General features: G+C 44.9%; 1 protein-coding gene across 8 annotated transcripts in view; it reads right to left on the reverse strand.

The window, feature by feature from the left end:
- Positions 1-105: 105 nt before the first annotated feature.
- LOC116387448 (myomegalin) overlaps positions 106-20,043 on the reverse strand; it is a 41,844-nt gene continuing 21,906 nt past the window's right edge. For 3 of the 8 annotated variants that reach the window (XM_031854546.1, XM_031854547.1, XM_031854540.1), the window contains 40 exons: positions 19,894-20,031; positions 19,685-19,804; positions 19,506-19,598; positions 19,164-19,388; positions 18,917-19,075; positions 18,730-18,831; positions 18,066-18,203; positions 17,713-17,892; positions 17,312-17,506; positions 17,032-17,214; positions 16,836-16,952; positions 16,680-16,748; positions 16,464-16,570; positions 16,224-16,363; positions 13,603-13,730; positions 13,306-13,457; positions 12,888-13,182; positions 12,204-12,408; positions 11,972-12,088; positions 11,600-11,850; positions 11,283-11,497; positions 11,037-11,154; positions 10,775-10,892; positions 10,573-10,627; positions 9,235-9,473; positions 9,048-9,152; positions 8,785-8,946; positions 8,322-8,579; positions 8,093-8,224; positions 7,885-8,001; positions 7,615-7,804; positions 7,366-7,487; positions 6,840-7,076; positions 6,630-6,731; positions 6,222-6,439; positions 5,991-6,134; positions 5,257-5,395; positions 4,729-4,775; positions 4,458-4,512; positions 106-2,972 (listed from right to left, as the gene is read on the reverse strand). In XM_031854546.1, coding sequence (XP_031710406.1) covers positions 2,842-2,972; positions 4,458-4,512; positions 4,729-4,775; positions 5,257-5,395; positions 5,991-6,134; positions 6,222-6,439; positions 6,630-6,731; positions 6,840-7,076; positions 7,366-7,487; positions 7,615-7,804; positions 7,885-8,001; positions 8,093-8,224; positions 8,322-8,579; positions 8,785-8,946; positions 9,048-9,152; positions 9,235-9,473; positions 10,573-10,627; positions 10,775-10,892; positions 11,037-11,154; positions 11,283-11,497; positions 11,600-11,850; positions 11,972-12,088; positions 12,204-12,408; positions 12,888-13,182; positions 13,306-13,457; positions 13,603-13,730; positions 16,224-16,363; positions 16,464-16,570; positions 16,680-16,748; positions 16,836-16,952; positions 17,032-17,214; positions 17,312-17,506; positions 17,713-17,892; positions 18,066-18,203; positions 18,730-18,831; positions 18,917-19,075; positions 19,164-19,388; positions 19,506-19,598; positions 19,685-19,804; positions 19,894-20,031 — 6,018 coding nt within the window. In that variant the 3' untranslated portion in view covers positions 106-2,841. Of the gene's footprint in view, positions 3,001-4,423; positions 4,513-4,728; positions 4,776-5,256; positions 5,396-5,990; positions 6,135-6,221; positions 6,440-6,629; positions 6,732-6,839; positions 7,077-7,365; positions 7,488-7,614; positions 7,805-7,884; positions 8,002-8,092; positions 8,225-8,321; positions 8,580-8,784; positions 8,947-9,047; positions 9,153-9,234; positions 9,474-10,572; positions 10,628-10,774; positions 10,893-11,036; positions 11,155-11,282; positions 11,498-11,599; positions 11,851-11,971; positions 12,089-12,203; positions 12,409-12,887; positions 13,183-13,305; positions 13,458-13,602; positions 13,731-16,223; positions 16,364-16,463; positions 16,571-16,679; positions 16,749-16,835; positions 16,953-17,031; positions 17,215-17,311; positions 17,507-17,712; positions 17,893-18,065; positions 18,204-18,729; positions 18,832-18,916; positions 19,076-19,163; positions 19,389-19,505; positions 19,599-19,684; positions 19,805-19,893; positions 20,032-20,043 lie in introns of all 8 variants that reach the window. The other 5 variants (XM_031854541.1, XM_031854543.1, XM_031854544.1 and 2 more) reach the window with 5 other exon arrangements.

Consider the following 20,043-nt stretch of genomic DNA (forward strand, 5'->3'; position numbering starts at 1 on the left):
TCTTTTTTAATAAATTTGCAAAAATTTCTACATTTCTGTTTTTTTCTGTCAAGATGGGGTGCTGAGTGTACATTAAAGAGAAATAAAATGAACTTTTTTGATTTTACCAAATGGCTGCAATGAAACAAAGTCAAAAATTTAAAGGGGTCTGAATACTTTCCGTACCCACTGAATACATACGAAAATCAGGACCAACAATATATCGTTTCAAACTGCCGTTTGATTCCCTTCTTTATAACAAATAGCAAAAAGGCTTTGTTTACGCTCTAACAAGGTGCTTTGTGGATCCAACGTGTCATAATCTTTCCAGTCATTGGCTTTTTCTTTGACAGTAGACAATTCTTCAAAACTTTTGTCTTTTTACTTCTTACATTTCAAAAGGAATTATCAAACTTTTTATCTCTGTTGAAATACATGCCGTCTTTTTTTTTTTTATGAAGACTTGAGCGCAAACGAAACCTAATTTGGCAGATCTCAGGTAGAAGAGCGCTAGTTCAAAGCCAATTCTACCACTGAGAGCAGACTGAAGAAGCTCTCAAGCTAATAAATGTAAAGGCAAGCGAAGCAACATTAATCAGAGTTTTGTTATAGGTGGATGATATTGGGATCAGTGAGTTAGATATCATGAAGACATAGTCTGATTTCTTATCAGCCTATGTGATTCAAAGTGACAAACTCCTCTAACATATAAATCACACATTGCAGGAAGTGAATGCAGCAATCATACTCGTATTACGATGATGTTTAACATCCAAATAAATCATATAAGCTATTGCACAGCTACCCAGAAAATCAACTTTGCAAAAAGCAAATGTTGGATGTTTGTTCAAACACACTCACACACACATGCGCGCACACACAGACTCACTCAAAAGTTCATACAGAAATAACAAGTTATTTACAGCGTAAAAATGGCAAATGTACAGCAAGAACTCATCAAACTAAATTTGAACTGTTATAAGTGAGTGAATTAAAGATCAATGATCCCACCAGTAGCCTGCCAAAGTTTGCATCATCTATAAGAACTTGATAACCTATATTGCCTTTGCCATGGGAATCCTAAGACGGCCTGAACCAAGAAAAATAACATAAAGACAATAGCATATGGCCAAGTGGGAAAAATCCACTCTGTTGAGTTTTGGTCCAAAAAAGTAGCTCATTTCGGTCGCACAATTCAAAATACACTGAACCAGCTGTCTAACGGTTACCGTCTCTGTGGTTCTGGAGGTCCTTGGAATGAAGACATCTCGGTATCCCTACGGTCTGATCCGACCTGGGTTTGTCATTCGCATGGATAAGGCAAGTCAAAGCAAAGTGAAGAGTTCAAAGACTTCAAACTTTGGCAAGTATTGGCAATCCGCTGTTCCTTAGCTTAGATTTTACAATCTCTGTCATGCATCAACAGTCCGGTAAAAAGTACAATCGTTACTCTGATCGTGTACTAACGTTATTATGAGTGTGACTAATAATCCAGTGTCAAGCAAAGAAAAAAAAACAAACCCGGTGCAGCATTATCATTCAAGAAACATCATTATTGCACATGCTCGTATGAGAACTCCTACAGAGGAGCTTGAATACGCGTGTTCAGCCTGGTTCCATTTCAGCACTTTAACCTCTTTTTTAAAAATTTGTTTTTACATATTCTTGTGTACATCCTGCTCAGAAATCACAACCAACCAGATGTTTCAAAGCCTTGAGCATTAAATTGACCATACTCCCTTGTTTTTGACTTATTCAGTACTTCAAATTCAGTAGGTAGGTGCCTAGAAAAGCACCGTTAGGACCCAAAAAGAGGAGGCTTGTGACTAAAATAGAACCTTTCTCTGGCTTTTTTTTCTGCTTTTCATATCCCTTGGCTGATGTTTGACAAACGCATTCATAAGCTTCTTCCACAAATATAGATACAACTAGTACACGACTACTTAGCAGTGATCGCCTACGTCCTCTACATTCCTCCACTGTGTAGATACATCGTGGGTGTTATTGTTCTTTGCATTGCATTTGCAAAAAAAAAAATGTCCTCATTGATAAAAGTGCCACAAGAAGTAAACTTGCAATTCTGTGGCAGTCAAAGGTAGGATGTCTTGTCTTTGAGTGTGTCTGTTTTCGTTCAAGTGTGACCTCTCTCAAGCCACGATTAAACATGCATGAACATCTATTCCGTCCGCAGGCTGTCTGGCTCTCAAAAGAGGATGCTCTTAGATACAGATCAGGGGGTGTACTATAGAAACATTTCGATTTTTAACTCGCAAGTAAAGTTCTCTCAAATCTACGGTTCATTTTTCAAAATCCTCCCTTGTAAAAATATTTTTCAAAATCTCCTTATCTGGTTTAATTATCCTGAAAGTTTCTGTAATACAACCAAAAAAGCCCAAAAGGCCTTTACTGAAACCAGATTGAGAACACACACCTGGTCTGAGATCAGTGTCTGGGAGCATCCTCAACCAGCTCCGTCAGTAGGACGCACTTCACTGAAACCACCAGAGGGACATTTTAAAAACCTTCTTCAGTTACACACACGATGAGGCATACTGCCGACTGTATCACTCAAAGACAATAATGCATGTGGTGGGAGGGGGTAGAGAGTGACAGAAAATTGGCGAGCGGGTGAAGGGAGTTTGGTCAGGCTCAAAGGGCAGATTATACTGCACACGTATTGCCTGGAGGAGGGACAGGTGGAAGCACTCTCATGGCTGGACGGTGGTTGGGTGGGACAAGAAAGGCTGGTGTGTGTGGGGGGGGGGCTGGAAGGAGGGGGGGGGGGGCTGGAAGGAGGGCGGCTGTTTCAGCATAGAGGTTAGAGGTCAGAGGTGGTAGCATTGAGGCTGGTTCTTTAACAGTCTAAAGCAGGCATTGGCTGCTGCGCTTCCTCGCTGCCGGACGTTGATTGGCTGCAGCTCCGGAAGCACTGCTGGTCTTCAGGAAACTGCAATCAGCAGGCCGCTCTCTGGCAGCACCTCCTGGGTCCTCAGCTGGGTGTAGGGACAAAAGGAGAGAAAACTAGATGTACTTTATTATTCACCAATCCTCATACAGGCGGATACAAATGGACAAACTTCTGGCGAGGTGAAATGTTGAAGGGATAGTTCTACATTTTGGCAAATACGCCGATCTGCTTTCTTGCAGAGAGTTTGATGAGAAGGTCGATGGACTGTTATCTCAAAGAAACATCTAGCCAGTAAAAAAATCCACCTACTAGTTATGAGCTGGATCATTTTTTTCACCGGCTGCAGTAATTCTGAGATCTTTGCTCATTAATTAGTGTTAATTAGTGAGCTTTATAGGTGTAGGTAGGATGTTGTTATCTTCAGACAGAGACAGGCTAGTGGTTGCCCTCAGTTTCTACTTGTTATGCTAAGCTAAGCTAACATGTCTCCTGACAGTAGCTTCATATTTAGTGTACAACCATGAGAGAGGTGTCAATCGCCTCACCTCACTCGCGTAATGTTAGTTGTAATACCATTCCCAAAATACAACCGCTTGCAGGTGAGAAGCTGAGAATGAGTGATTAGAGAATAACCAATGCTGTTACTCAAATCCTCTGTCTCTCACACACACACACACACACACACACACACACACACTGTGTACTGCGTGCCTTGTGGATAGAATTAATCTAGGTGTTTATGACTCCACTCAATCCAAACATTGAAGGGCAGAAGTCTTGTATTTATAGCTGTCACACACATGTTTTGTGTGTGCATCATTTAGCGATATTGTGACAGCATGCTCACAGAATGGAAACTACGCACCGTGCAGTTATTTTGGTGCCAACTTTGTCCAAAGCTATGAATAGACTCAACATTAGGGGACATGTAGAGGTAAACAACACTTTAGTGCAGTGGCGTCTTACTAGCTGGGTGTGTGTGCAATTTGGTGTCGGAGTTGTGGGTTCAGGAACAACTCATGGCCTTTAACTTTAAAACTGTTGTTTACAATAGCTGAGTAGTTGTTGGAGGATTTTAAGATCACCGTGTCAGGTGGAAACACACCAAATACATAGCTGAGTGCTGGTCATGGCTGTGTCCCATGTGGAAAACAAGGTGGCCACACACACGTCTCCAATGACAAAATTGATTATAAAGCCGCCCAGGAGTGGTACAATAAAGTCTGTGTGGAGCTATTTGTGTGTGGCCAGCTTGTTTTCTAGATAGGACAACCTCCCATGTTTCATTTCTTCCTGATAAACACAGTCTTTTAAAGCAGAAATGTCATAAAAAGTTAGTTTAACCAGGATGCAGTTCGCTGTGACGGGATGGTGAAGCAGTGATGTCGGCATGGTTAGAAAAAGCAAATCCACACGGAGGTAAAAGCTGCCCCAGACCACAGAGTCACCCTTATTTACTTTTACACCTACAGTTTGACCAGTATTAAACTACTACCGTCGGGTTATTCGAAAAAAAGCATCTGGGACAACATCTACCTGTTTGCAAGATCACAGGATGTCAAACAATTACCAGCATAAGGAGAGGAAGAGGAGGAGCTTAGAGAGGAAAGTCTCAGCTCATTCTTCTGGGGAGTTTAAAGGAGCAGAGGAGAGACAAATGCAAGACGAAGGAACACGTGAGGCAGGAAAGCCAAAAGTGATGAAATTACATCATGAAGACACCAGCGACATGACAAAATACAGTACCGTACTTATACACATAATACTGTGACCTATGGAGTATGCACACAGATACCTATATCATGTATGATATCCTGGATATAATGGTGATGTTTGCTTACCTCTAAATTTGTCCTGGCTTTCTTCAGCACATCACGAGTCCTTGACACTGTAAAAAAACAGGAAAAAATATGTTTCTATATTGTTCCTACTACTTGAGCCCACAGATGATACATCCATGTCAACACTTCATGCGCTGCATGCATTAACAAGCAAATCAAAGTAACACATGTCATTTCAGGTTTGGATCTTGGATACAACATACATTTGTTGTTTCTATCCAAATCCTCAACCTGGAATTTCTCTAGAACTTCCAAAAGAAGGGACAAAGCACAATGTTGTCTGCTGAGAAGCTCTCTTTCTCTTTACTCATACCTTATTTGGTTTTGTTTTACACTCAACCTTCCTACATTCTTTCCTTTCACTTTTCGTGCCTGTGCACTGAGCAGCGAAAGCAGCACTCTGTTTGTTTGGTATTTTCCTAACCTTGAAATTGTCCTTACCCGTCTGTGCTTCCAAGACCTACTGCTTTGCGCAAGTTTTCTCTGATTATCTCTCTTTGTCACACACAAATGCACAGAAACACTTACACTGGTTGACTATGAAGTGCTCCATGTTCTCCTTGGTGCGGCTGGTGCTCCTCAGTCTGTGAGTCGTCCCTTTAAGAACCTCTTCCTGCTCTGACATACGCAGTTTCAGGGACAAGATCTCCTCCTGCATACACTGCTCCTACACACACACACACACACACACACACACACACAAAGTGGCATTTTTTATCAGAGCTCGGCTCTCTTACCAAACATGTTTGTGATACAGCTCTTTAAAGGATAGTACTGGTGATATTATACGTATATTTTTAACAATGAATTGATCATACTAACAAGTATACTGCCTGTGTGGCCTAATGCAGCTTATTCCTCTGTGACGAAGAGCTCCATTGTTTGTTAAAAATAAATGTGGAGCCACACCGGTGCTCCCAGTATCATGTTCCTTCATTAATATGAACATAATACAGTGTCCTGCTGCACACTAGCACACCAAATTCACAGCAGAAAAATAAGCTATTTACACCATTTGAGTAATTTTTGATGTGTTTTAGGAAATCATTTAACCCTACGACCTGTTTAAATATCTTCAGTAGGAACAAATAGGCTCGGGGCTGAGTGCCACAGACATGCCGGGTATGTTGGAACACACTGAGAGACTATTACATTGTTGATTTTGGACTTTTCATTGGATCTGTTGACAATAACACATAAATAGTGTATATCTCCAGGCTTATACTTTGAAAGACCAGACCAGTCATAAATGTGTCCCAAACCTTCTTAAGGTTGTGGATGGAGGGATCGGTGCTGGGCAGAGCTGCTCTCCAGAACATTTTCAGCAGGGACATCGCCTCCTCCAGGATCTGTCTCAGAATCTTGGTGTTGGACAGCAGACTCTTCACACATCCATAGTCCAGGACCTGCATGCAGACCTCAGTTAGATATTTGTGCTCCATAGTCATGACTTGTTGTCATTGAAAATCTGTCTTTGGCCCTTTGGCTCTCACCAGCTCACTGCTCTGCTTCTGGTGGCCCTCCAGCAGCGGTGGGCCGAGGCAGGCCTGCAGGGTTGTCTCCATGCGCTGGACAAGGCTCCCGCCCTCGAGGACTTGCTGCTGAAGAGCGCTGAAGTCATCCACATGACCGATGGTGTGGCGGCCGTTGCGGTTTGCAAATGATCCGTCAGGGGCCTCCCCCTCCAGCTCAGAGTGAGGGTCAAGAGGGTCTGTTGGGGATAAAAGAGCTGAATTTGACATTATTGTATTTTTTTTGTATTGCCAGTTCAGAACTGATTAAAATAATATTCGTTCAGGCACATTACAATAAAAACAAGAAGTTATTATTGTTACAGAACAATCAGTCCACACATTTAAGACCCATTAAGTTGCAAACATGCAGTGCAGTTAAAATCACACCATTGGCAGTGCTATGGCTGTCGTCTAGGTCTGAGTAGGGAGGACCGGGAGATCCACAATTAAACAGACCAATGTCCCTGACTGGTGGAGACGGAGCTGGGTCTGTGGAGCACACAGAAACAACAAACCAGGCTTGGACACAGAGCAAACCACACCACAGCACACTGAGCGCCACAAACATGTTGTGTTGTTAATGTTGTGCCGTCTCACCGTGCAGCAGCTGTCGCCTGTAGAAGTTCTCTCTCTGAGGGCTGGCAGTGAGGGCGGAGAGGGAGGGGGTCCGAGGAGAGCCGACGCCCAGCTTCTGCTCCAGCTGCTTGTGGAGCTCCAGTTGTTTGAGGGCACTGTTCTCCTGGACGCTGTTCTGCAGCTGGGCTCGCAGGCTCCTCACCTCCCCGAGCAGCTCCCCAAGCTCCACCGGTAGACCTGGGAGCTCACACAGGTAGGCTGAGCACAAAACACACAATCACCGGAGAGTCTGACAGGACATGCTCCTGCTTTAGTTCCCCTTGGGGTTTGGAGTACTTGGGTAGATGTTTAAATAAATGTTTTTGTTAATTTTGTAACTATAGCATCTTTCAAACTGTTGTTTGAAACAATCGGAGGTGGAAAAATGTGAGCAATCTGCTATTAGCCTATCCATCTCAGTTTTTATTCCCATCACCAGATGGCGCCAACATTTTATGTAAAAAGGGGAGTATATTAAGTGTAGCTAGTGTAAAATGGACAGGCTTACCTTTGTTGGCCTTTATGCTGGAACACACTCGATCGTACACTTGTAGTTCACTCTGCAGGGAGTGGATGAGCTCTCTGCTCTCACATAGCTGCTGCTGCAGTAGAGACACCTCATGCTGGAGCCTGAGGAGACATCACAGTACATTACAGTCAGAGATTAGATGTGTATACACACACACAGACAATCACAATTTATCAACGAATCAGTCGCTGTTTGATTCAATCTGCATATACACACACACACACCAACCTGTTGGTTTTCTCCTGACTGGCCTGCCGTTCCTGCCTTAGTATGTGTATCTGCTGTCCTTGCTCCTGAGTGTGAGCCTGAAGTCGTCGCAGCTCCTCTTTCCACTGCTCTGCCTCCAGCTCTGCTTGTTTCAGGCGGGCACGTGCTGTAAACACTGCCTCCCGCAACTGCACCACCTCCTCACATGTGTCTGAGGAAAGAGGAGAGTTCAAAATGGGTAAACATGCATCTATTCCAGAGGAAAATAATGTGAACTTTCAGATGAAGTACCTGTGCTGGCCTGGAGGCGTGACTTTAGACCCAAGTTTTCTTCCTTCAGGACTCGGATCTCATTGGACAGTTGAGTGACCGTGTCCAGTCCCTGAATGTAGATGTTTGTTTGTGCACCTGGACAAAAAAAAAAAAAAGAGAAGTTATTTTTTGTAATTTCTTACATATAGAGAAAGAAGTGACAATGTTTCAGCGAGGGCTGCAGTACCTCCATCACGCCCGTTTGAGGCCAGTCTCTCTTCCAGCTGCTGTCGGAGCCTCTCATTGGTCCTAATGGACTCCTCCAGACGCTGACGGAGACACCTCACCTCCCGCAGGTGCTCCTCCATCAAATTTACCCCTAGAGACGACATAACAATAATATGGTAATAATCATTTGACTCTTCTGAAGACTTTGTATATTGATTACAAACAGACAAAACAGTAGAGAGTCCCACCGGCATGGCTGCTTCCTTGCTGGTGTCCCAATGATCCAGAGTAGCCTCCAACTTGCTGACCCATGTTTTCCATGTCCCACAAAGTCCGTCCCGTCACTAGACCTGAGTCAGACTTTATCGAGTGGCCTTCGGGGATGCCACCCAGCGGATACTGTTGAAAGGCATGATGGGTTTGCTGGCTGTAGTTGGAGAGGTCGTGCTGGATGTGGGCACCCGGTGCGAGAGTGAACAGAGGCTTGTCATGGGGAACTGCAAAGCCTGGAACCACACACACACACACACACACACACACACACACACACACAAAAGAGTGAAGTGTGTGTAAAATCTCTAGGACAACAGAGGAATGTAATTAATCTGCAAATGTGATGGTTGCCAACAGGCGATATTATGGAAGTCGTGTCTTTATTTACACTTTTCACACATCACTCCCCCACCCGCCCTCTCCCGCCAAGGCCCTCACCCCTGTTCTGCTCATTCATCAGTTTGTACAGCGTGTCCAGCTCTGGGCGAACAGCAATCACAGACAGGGCCCTGGGCCGGGGGTCAGAAATGACTTCTTTGCCCCAGACGTCAGGGCCAGAGGGGCCAGAGTAGGAGTGGGAGACAGGCTCACTGAAAAGGGCTGGAGGAGAATGACACGTACAGAATGTGAAGGAGGAGGAGGAAAAAGGAAAGGTGATTTTGGGGTACTTTGCATGTCAAAGCCATCTGTAAGTACCATACCTCTAGAGGACTGACTGGTCAAACCCACAGGGGCTGAGCAATGCATGTTGGGACAGCTGCTGGAGTACTTAAGGAAGCCATGAGGAGGAAGGATAGATGGATGGACTAAAGGAGGGGAATGAAAAGTGAGAGGAAGGAAGAGGCACTTTCCAGATATGGAGAGCTGGAACATACAAAAAAACGTTACCTTCTTGTTCTGATCCTTGTCCTGGCCCGTTCTCCTCCTGATATTCTCTGACGTCTAAATCGGAGCACAGCTCCAAGTCGTCATTGGTTCTGTACTCATCAGACACCAACGACGTTCTGTCTGATTGGTCGGTGGTCTCAGAGAGGGCATGGCAGCTGGACGGGGTCTCTGGACGCTGCTGTAGCTTGCTGTGGAGGGACTCGATGATTTTATCTTTCTGCTGAAGCTCCTTACTCAGCCTACATGTGCACACAAGACAATCAACCATTACACTCTGGACTGATAGCTAATAATGAAAAATAAACAACTAACACTGTTGCCAGGCACCCTTAAATCTATATCATAATCACTGAAAATGATGGACAGTAAGTTTTTGTGTAGCTCTACCTAATTTGTATATGATTATCCTCGAGTACAACATAGAACTAAAGGAAGAGTGTCGAGACGCAGCAATTAGTCAATCAACATCTACTGCAGCTATTTTGATTATAAATTAATTTAAAAAATGCTGGTTCCAGCTTCGTAAATGTGAGAATGTGATGCTTTTCTTTGTCATACTGAATAGTTTGGGATTCAGTATCGTCTTAAAGTATATCTGCCTTATGTGAAGTACCTTCCCTTACTGTTTCAGTTGCTGAAGCATGAACTCCCTGTCTCTCTCCAACAGCATCCTAAGAAAAGCTGTCTCTCTTGCTTGTCCTCGAGCCGTTGAAAAAGACCACAGTGAGTTCCTGTATATGGGACTGTTCTTAGAAGTCATGGATTTCCACAGGGGAGCCATCAGTTCAGTCCAGAAAGACCAAGTCCTTGATGCACTACAGACTCTTTGCTGTCTTCTAAATCCAGTCACTTTAGGACTTCTTAGACTACATTCTTAATGATAAAAAACTAAAAAGAAATCGCAGTAGCTTTAAATGCTGTTGCAGATAATAGCAGAAATCCACGAATAAGTGACTGAGTATAGATCCATTGAGCACGGTACTACTGAATGAGGCAACGTCAGTAAAGGATTGTCACACAGTCACACTGAGCCTCTTAAGTCCAGCTGGTGGGGACACCTGTACTGTAAGACTATTCAATGAAAGCAACTTAAAGGATCCATGCTGGGGCCTGTGTGTGGATTAACAGCAACCTTCTGTCTCCTTCTACCATAAGGAGCCATGTGGTGTGCCGCAGCGGGTCACATGACAAAGTAAACTAATCACTAGGACAGTAGAGTAAGTGCTCTACTAATACCTTCAAGGGAGGCCCACACATCTAAATGCTGCAGAGGATTATATAGATCAGGGTTTTGTTGTTTTGTTGTTGTTTTGAAAGCACGTTAGCAAGCCGACTCACCGTAGGGCAAGCAACTCATGGCCTGTCTTGTCGTCATGGCTCTCTGCACGGTTGCCTATGGAAGTAAAACAGGAAAGACAGCATAGGAGAGAGGAAATGTCAAAAAAATTGAATTTGGGCATAAAAGGACCACAAGAATGGAAAACTATAAAACATGAACCCTCTGTCTGTGCAATGGAAGATATGGGAAGATGTTCCTTACGTCCACTGATCTTGGCGAGCACTCTTTGTGCCAGGGCTGAGTTCTGTGCCAACTGCTCTCTGAAGCTCTGCCCCATGTAGTAATCAATATCATTGGCCCGCAGCAGCTCCTCAAAGGTCTGCAAGTTGTAGAGAATTTGAGTGGGTATGAGAATACCGACTAAACACTCTCATATTACTTCCACATGTTGGTAATATGTAGGAATGTGATAACATGTGGTTTAGTGATGTAGTTAGTTAGTTAGTGGAAGGGTTTGCAGCACCTTGGTGGTATCACCCAGGTGCTGGATGAGGATGTGGCCGACTCCTTGCCCCTCTCTCACCCTCTGCCTCAGGTGGGACAGCTCACGAGCTTGTGCCTGGATCAGAGAGTTGTAATTCCTGTGGGAGGGAGGGAGAAAATCATTCTCATGTGCTTCAGTTAAGTGATTCTAGCCACAAGAAATGTGTAGCAGCTACCTCTATCTTTAACCATGGCTTATCTGTCTTATCTGTCTCTGTCCACTCACCCAGGCCAGGTGGCACATTTCCCCTCCTCTGCTTGGCTTTTGTCCTCCTGTCTGGAGCTCTTCAGTTGCGCCTCCAGTGACGCAACTCGTGCCATCAGTTCTTGCAGTTCCCTGCTGGGTTTGGACCCTGAGAGAATGCCTTGGGTGTCAGACATCCAGCCTTCATCCTCTTCCACACCGCTGGGGGCTGGTGACGTCTCAAAGGCCCAGTTTACCTAGAAGGTGAGAATAAAATGAAGGGCATCATTATGGATAAAAACCTAATGAACCTAAAAGACCAGTCAGTGATGTAGAGTAGCTGGTTAATGTTACAGTACCTTGCGTGGGGTTCGTTCCAGGCTGGAGGCGTAGTCGCTGGTGGTAGACAGGGAGCGCACACGCAGCTGCAGCCCACGGATCACCTTGTGGCAGCGGGTCAGCTGTGAGCGGAGATCCTGGACCAGATGCTGCAGAGAGGCTGGCTCGTCCTCCATTTCACCTGCGTTACTGCTGCCAGTGTACCAGCTGCCAGCACCTTCATAGTCTTGCTGATTGGACAGCGACGTGCACATCTCCAGGTCATCAAATTCTGAAGGAGGGAGAGATGAAGAGACACAGTGATTCATGATTAATGCGGATCAGTGAGTGCATTTTACAGGAGAGGAGAACATTTGTGTGTCAGTTTGATTGGGATTTGTTCTGCTTGTTACCTGGGCTGCTGGCGTCTTCTCTCTCAGCTTCGTTCTCACTGCGACCACAAGTCTCATAACCCAGATCCTGGAGATCCACCTGCACCTGCTTACTGGCCTGCTGGACCGACGTCTCCGCTGCAGAGACATAAGTAAGAAATGACTTAAATCTGGTAAAGTTATCATTGTTTGATTAAGGTTTTGAGTACATTGCGCTTGCGTTCCTTCATAGATGTTCCTGAGAGTGACTCACTGAGCAGATCTCTGTAATCGTTTAGTTGTTCAGCCTGAGCGTGGACCGTGGCTTCAGACACCATCAGCCTTTCCTGCAGCTCTCGGTTCTCCTGGTGGCTCAGAGCCAGATCGGAGCTCAGGCGGGCCGCCTGCTCACGAAGACCCTCCTCTATATCCTGCCAGAGTGCTCCCTCCTCGCTGCTGTCTCCAGCAGGCTCCACCTCCTGCAACAGTAACATGCTTAAGCAACTCTGACATGTAATACACAAGACAGGAAATCACAGGTATGTCCTTTTTCATCATTTTAACGTATAGGGAACTTGTTGGGAACAATGTTTTAATTGACATGCTTATTATCACACTGATGATGTCAAACTACAGTAACTGCAGGCACAGCAGTGACGACTCCATTACTCATATAAACAACCTCGGGACTAAAAGAACACAACACCCATACATAGACGGGGCTTGGAGACAACGCTGCTCCTGCACAGTTTACTGAAATCTGTTTTGCAATGTGTTGAAGCAGAAATAAAATAACTTCTGTTGGTTTTTGGCTAATCTTTAACGCCTAAAGAGATAAAATGACTTTTATAGATTTGCAGCAGCTTCATAAAATGTCTGAGACAGGCAGTTACATCTGCAGTTGTAAGTCACTAAAAGTTTGATTTCTATTAAATGAAGAATGTGAAGAACGTGTTACCGTCTCAGGCTGGTGTGTGTGATGATGGGATGTCAGAGAGCGTGGCCCCTTGCAGTGCCTCTTCACTCGCTCGTCACTCAGACTAACACCCGGATGACCTCTCTTTCCCACTGGCACCGGAGATGTTTCCTCCTCTTCATCTTCTTCCTCAATATCCTCCTCCTCTTCTATCTCCTCTTCCTGATTCAAGCTCCTGTGATTCCTCTCTGGGTTTGTCCTCAGTCGCACAACTCCAGCTCGTCCTCTGGTTTCTTTCAAAGCCTGGTTCTCCTGCTGCAGCCTCTGCAGTGCACTCCTAGCCGAACACAAGGAAGGAGGACAAAGTTGCATGATCAAGTTGCCAGATTTAAACCCCTCCCCTGCAGCTTAGACAATCAAAACACAAAGTTTCAAGAGGATCTCTGAGACAAATGTGCACCTCATCTGAGCCACGGTGGTGTATCCATCCCTCTCCAGTTGTAACCTTATTTCTTCAAGCTGGCCTTCAAGTGTCTTCCTTGCTTCCTCGAGCTGCTTTACATCGGCTCCCTGGGACACCAGCGGTCCAATCACACCCTCAGCTCCACAAGCCTTAACAGAAGATGACGTTTTTTTATTGTGCTACCATTTAATCCATTACGTGAATGGTTTAAATTATTAAGAGGTCCATAAATCTATGGTTACAAGCCTGAATTTAAAGGGATTCAACAGTGAAATGTAAATAGAAGTAGTCTACCTGAATGGAGGCCAAACTTCTGGCCGTCACTTTATTGTCATCCTCCTCTATGCTGTCCGTAAACTCGTCACTGCTGCCATCTTCATCGTCTCCTTCCTCCTCCTCCCCCTCCTCGTCTGTGCTGAGCTCTGGAAACAAAACAACCATATAAAACATCCACCTACTCTTATCCCTTTTGTTTATTTCTCAATCCTTCTAATTCTTCTAATACTTGGTTTTTGTATCGGCTCTCCCTCTCTAGCGTCCACTCTCTATCCAATTCTTTCCAGACCTCCTGTTTCTACACTGAATCACCACTTTGTCATGAGACTAAAGGGAAATGTTATGTCATACTCATGCCTGCCAGCCAAAAACACACTCAAGACAACACAACCCAGGACCAGAGTGTGCAAATGTGTGTTCAAGAGAAACTGAGACAAATATAATTGATTTTCATTTATTTATTAAAATATCTTACACGTAAGATTTAGTGGTGATTTTGTGCCAAAACTAAATATGTGTGCAGCTTTGTTGTGTGTTATTAAAATATTGTATATACACACAGGACGCAGAGGCTCAGTAAAAAAGAGCCCGGCAGGAATTTCTAAGGGAATTTGCTTTACATAATAGGCCCTGATGATACACAGCAGACACACACACATTTCACATACAGTGTGTAGATGTGTATCATGTGTGTATGGGTGTGTATCTACCGTTGCTCAGTGCATTTTTGGAATTTATTATGGGATTAGTTCATAATCCGGATAAAGTTCAAAGGCACTATAATTTGACTCCACCCTAAAACAAATATCAAAGTTAAATACATGAAATGTGTTTGTGCTGCTAGTGAGAGGGCAGGAAGTTCATGGAAGCAAACTGCTGGTTGATTATAGATTGAACAATGTGCTCTCTAAACTGAACTGATTGGATGTGGGGCCGTTTAACACTGTGGCACCACATATCGTCACCACTCTCATACGGGATCATAATATGGAAAGCGGCACTCCTTGAAACCGTGTATGTTATGTGTATTTGTCAGTTAAAATAATGTGGATTTCACGTTTAAAAAGATCAAGGATGTTGAGTAAAAGGGCTCACATGAGCTTCCCTTAGTTTGTGAATTTGTCATTTTAGTGTTGTGAATGTCTAACTGGGCATTACAGCAGAACAGCCATGCAAACATGAAAACCATGCCACAATATCATGCATGAGGGAGGACATCAAGACAAAACACTAATTTGGATTGGAAATGTCTGGTAAGACACATAGACGTGTTTGTATTTATATGAAGACTGAATTATCTAACGAAATCTGTTAACAAGTTCAGATATTTTTGACCACATTTAAATCTGTGACTTTACAAAACATTTATAACAAGTGTGTTCTTGTGTGATAAAGTGCATATCAGGACAGACTAGGAGGCTGAGGATGATGTAGGAATGGTTCAGATAGATAAAACACACTGTGGGTTGAGCTCTGGGGATGGAAGGAAGTATAGATCAAGGACTAAGTGGGGGGGGGGGTTCAGATTTGGGATGCTTCTAAGACAAATTCCCAATTAAACACAGCAAACAGAAGTGCTTTTGACAAAAAGCCAGCACATTTTTATTTTTGTTGCATTAAATATACAAAAAGAAGTGTTGACAAGGATTCCATCCTAGATGAGAGATCAGCACAAATCCCAAGAAAATGTATTCTACCTCATATAAATATTTAATGGGCAAGTATTATTCTGGCATTCACATTTCATGTGATTTATTGAGAGCACAGTGCTGACAGTAAAGTTACTCGATATTATATTTTTCTGCTTTCTTGATACAAAGCTGAACTTAAGTTCAACAAGCAGACTAACTAAAAACAACACGTGTACTAAACTACCATGACGTTACTTTAAAGTAATCAGCGTGCACCAACCACCTGATATCCAATGCGGCTGACCTCATCTGTCAGACTAAACCATAATTAGTGCAGAGCAGGTAAAACTGTATGAGAGCAATCCGAGGTTAAGCTGAACTAGAGGAAACTACTTGACCATATTTTGGGATTTGTATCTCGGGCCTTGTTAGGTGTGCACATCCTGTTCACAAACAGATGATATAAAAACAAATGATGGATGGTGAGACGTTCCACTGTAAGGCATGAGCTTGAGTTTCTCCACAAGACGTAACTTCACTGTGACAGTAAGGCTGGAAGAGTGACACTGGTGAGAGACAGGACATAGAAATGGCAATACAGAACAATCGCACTGCAAAACGATACGCAGGCCGTTCACGGAAACAATACAAAAACATATTCACACCACACTCAGAAAACATATTAATAAATAAGACTCTGGGTTGCACGTTGCCACTTCATACCATTGAGGTTAATTTGAACAGGCGTCTGCTAATGTGAGTAGTGCTTGTGCTATCTGGATGAAGCTACCTGAAAACTGATGGTCAGATTTCTTTTTTTTTTATGCACACTTAATAAAAGCAGAACTGTCTTGATTGCTTTCACTTTTTCTTTATGAATCTGACCATCAGTGGCTGCAGACAGCTCCATGTCACATAAAGTGTGTCATTCAGCAGTGCTGTGGTCAGACAGAGCGTTAGTGACAGCACCCCCTGCAGCCCTGCAGGCTGGACCCTACCCATCCCCACCTCCAAAGACGGGCTGCTTTTTAGCTGCCCGTTCCAGCATCAGGGCCATGTTACGGGTCTTGGCCAGGACCTCCTCCAGCTGTCTGCGGAGCGCCTGAACTGAGTCTAGCTCGGTGTGGAGGGCCTGGATCTTCTCAGAGCTGAAGAAAAGGGAAATGTGTTTTAGAGCAAAAAAAAACAAAACAAACCTGTATTCAGAGGAAACTGGCCTGTCACAAGACCTGTGTGCAGCTTCCCTACCTGTCACTCTTGGTGTGAACGTGTGAGAGATTTTGGTATAATCTCTTCTCCGTCCTCAGCGCATCGTTCAGCTTGTTGTACTCTGACACAAGCTGCTCCAGCACACACTAGATCACAGTGGCAGGCAGGGTTGATGAGACATAATAAATGCATGTTATTAAGCAGCACAAATAGCCAAATACTGTCTAATTGATTGAGAATGAAGCAACACCCTACTTGGTGATCAGCGCTGTCCTCATTGTCCTGCTGGTGAGCCAAAGACAAACGCAGAGCAGAGAGCTCCTTCTGCAGGGAGAGCGAACAAAGATATGACGTGTGAGATTATTGGGAAGTATTGTTTTTACATTTTTATCACAGTGTCCACACAGATACCTGAGCCTCCCTCTCCTTCTTCAGTACCAGCTGCAACTCTTCCTGGAGAGCCTTCATCTCTGCCTCACTCTCTTTAGAGGATGGCTGCATCGCCTCCTCCTGGCCCTGCATCAGCTCCTGGCGAATGAATTATACTGTGAAGATCAGGTCTACAGGAGATGAAGCAAGGGAGGACGCCAAGGGAAACAAATGGTACCTTGATGAAGGCTTCTTTCTCTTTGAGCAGACTCCGCAGGTGCTCCGCCTCTCCTCCCATCTCTCTCTCCATGTCCTGTTTCAGCTCACACAGCTCTTGCTCTCTAGATGACAGCTGTCTGCGTAGCTCCTGCAGCTGGCCAGTCCGCTCACTAATCACAAGAGAGAGCCTGTAGGAGTAGTCCTGCGAGAGAGAGAGAGAGTGAGAGGGAGTGGAGAGGTTGAAAGATTTTTGTTGTGTACGATTGTATTTCCATAACTATACCAGCAACACGACTTACCTGCAGATACTGGTCTTTGGAGCTGAGAGTGTTGAGCATTTCCTGGACCTGTGCTTGGTGTTCATTAGACTGGCAGCTGCGGTCCGAGAGCAGTTCCTGGAAGAGTTTTTCTTTCAGCGCCAGCCGAGCTTTCAACTCCTCGACGACCTCAGTGGGACCAGCCTGAACTCTGGCAATAAGGGTGGCTGTCAGATCCTGTAAAAACAAACACGCACACAACAACATTCACCCAGAAAGGCCTGTGTCAGCACACTTGTTGTATTTGTCAAATGGAAAACAAGTAGCACAGGTTTGTCTAGGTGGACTGGTTTTCCAAAGCTTTGAAAATGACATAGCAAACAATTAGAAGCCACAACCATAAAGGCAATACATGAGAGAGTGTGTGTGTGTGTGTGAGTTACCTGTGCCTCCAGGCTGTGTGTCTGTAGAGCTGCCTGTAGCTGGCTGATGATGGTGTCTTTCTCTCTCAGAGTGTTTCTCTCCTTCTCCTCACTCTGCTGCCTCAGCCACTGGAGGTTCCTGTAGGCCTCCGCCGCCTGTTCTAGCTCCAGCTCTTTGCCACGCACCAGGGCGTCCAGACTCTGATGGTCACAATCACAGGTGTGACCACACAAAAACTAACATAATACCTCATATATATCGTAAACGACCTGTTTTGATTTGAAAAGGTTGCTTTCTAAAGTAAAGCCTCTCTTAATATAAGATGGCAGGTCTGACAGGTTTGACATGTTTGTCCTGTGTGCGACGAGCGTACCGTGATGGTCTCCTCGTTGTTGGACAGAATGCAGCGGAGTCTCTCCAGGTCCCGTTCCTTCTCCCTGAGGGCCAGCTGAAGCCTCCTCACTTGGGCCTCGCGCTCCTCCACACAGCGGAACTTGTCATCTATGGAGCGCTGCAGATGGCGGAGGGGGAGAAAAATAAAAAATAAAAATAAAAAAATCACACTGCTGCTATTCTGGGCACCCTCAACTGTGATATTCATCATGTTCTGAGCAGGTGGGCAGTATCCAAAGCTCCTGTTCCTTACAAAAATATTTCATAAATGAGTCAGGGTAGGAAAGTAACATTTTTGTCAGGGAACGCCACCAGCATCTGATATTTAAGAAGAATTCTTTACCAATGCTGTAGGGTTGCGACAGGACTTGACTTGACAAGAGAGTTCAAGAATTCCCATGAAGACTTTTTTTTTTTTTACTGTGTTTGTTGTGAAATGTTATGCTGACCAACTGATTTAGGTGGAGTTTGCACAACTGTCTACTACAGGCTCTCTCGACTGCTGCAAGATGCATACTGAGGTCTTTTCTCTCCTTTTCCAAGACTGTGGCATTAATCACACCATATATAGCACCGTGGTTCACATGGAACAGTAGTTGGGGTCCTCATGCTATTTCTACCAAGCTACAATTGATTAAATTTACCTCCAGAGCTCTGTCTCTGTCCTTAATACGCTCTTTAAGTTTCTCCAGCAGGGCATCTCTTGGTTTGGAGCTTCCTGTTGACTCCAACATCTCCGAGTACTCCTACAGATACAAAGATTTTTAGACAGGATCAGAAATGTGTGCATGCGTGTGCATCTATGTAACTACATATGACCTGAGTGATTACCTGCAGCTGTTGCTCCTTGTCCTGCAGAGAGTGTTTGAGCTGTGTGATGCTCCTCTCTTTCTCCTGCACCACAGTGTGTCTCTCCACCTCGGCCTCCTTCAGAGCTGCTTCTTTAGCCTGAAGCTCAGAGCGAGTTTTCTGTAGGGCAGAGCGCAGGTCCTGCGGCACAGAGACGGGAGGTCACGCATATGCTGCAGCTTTCCTACTTCAAGACGTGCTTCACGCGCACACTCACAAACCCACTAACCTGGTTGTGCTTTTCTGTGACCTCCCTGTGCTGCTGCACCTCCTGCAGATCAGAGTTGAGTCGGTCCTTGAACCTCGAAAGGTCATCTCCTTGCCTCCGACTCTGTCTCAGGCTCCTCTGGCTGGCCTCCAGCTCCAGACCAAGGGAGAACAAGGAGCTTTGCACCCCCACCAGCTCGCCCTGCAGCTGGGCGAGCATCACAGACCCGCTGACCCCCTCTGGCATCTAAAGAATGACCAGCTCAAAGTCAGTGTGCCATGCCCGGAGATGAGGTTTCTCACTATCAATAAAGAATGATCCTGGATCAGGGTTTGCTGCCACTATACGCGCACCAAGTCTCACCTTAAATTGAGCAAGCTGGTTGCGGTGGACCATTTCTCTGAGCTTACACAGTGTGCTGTTCTGCCCTTCCATCAGCTGGTACAGCTCCTGGGCCTTAAAGCAGAATAAATTGTGTGTATGAGCATCTCTCAAATACAGGTATCATCTCGCACAGGTTGACAACAAAGATAAACACTCACCTCACTGTCTTTGGTGCTGATGGACTCTGTCAGACCCTGAATGGTTCTCTCCTGGCTCTGAGCAGCCTGGCGGATTGAACGCAGCTCACACTCCATCTCATTCAGCTTCTCCTGCAGTTTCTAAAGAGGGAAACAGGTAACACTGTTAGGCTGTCATCCGTTATCAGATATGGATTCATCAGAAATATCGAACTTTAAATGGGGCATACCATATTGTTGGCCTCGCTCTTGTGGATCTTGGCCTGCAGGGAATGGACCTGGAGCTGGGCCTTCTGCAGCTCGCTGACACATTGACCGGCTGCACACTCATACTGGTTCAGTTGATTCTGCTGCTCCTCAACGAGGCTCTGTAATGACGG

The sequence above is a fragment of the Anarrhichthys ocellatus genome, unplaced genomic scaffold (genome assembly GCF_004355925.1).
Source record: "Anarrhichthys ocellatus isolate YVR2014 unplaced genomic scaffold, GSC_Weel_1.0 scaffold15, whole genome shotgun sequence".
Classification (NCBI taxonomy): Eukaryota; Metazoa; Chordata; class Actinopteri; order Perciformes; family Anarhichadidae; genus Anarrhichthys; species Anarrhichthys ocellatus.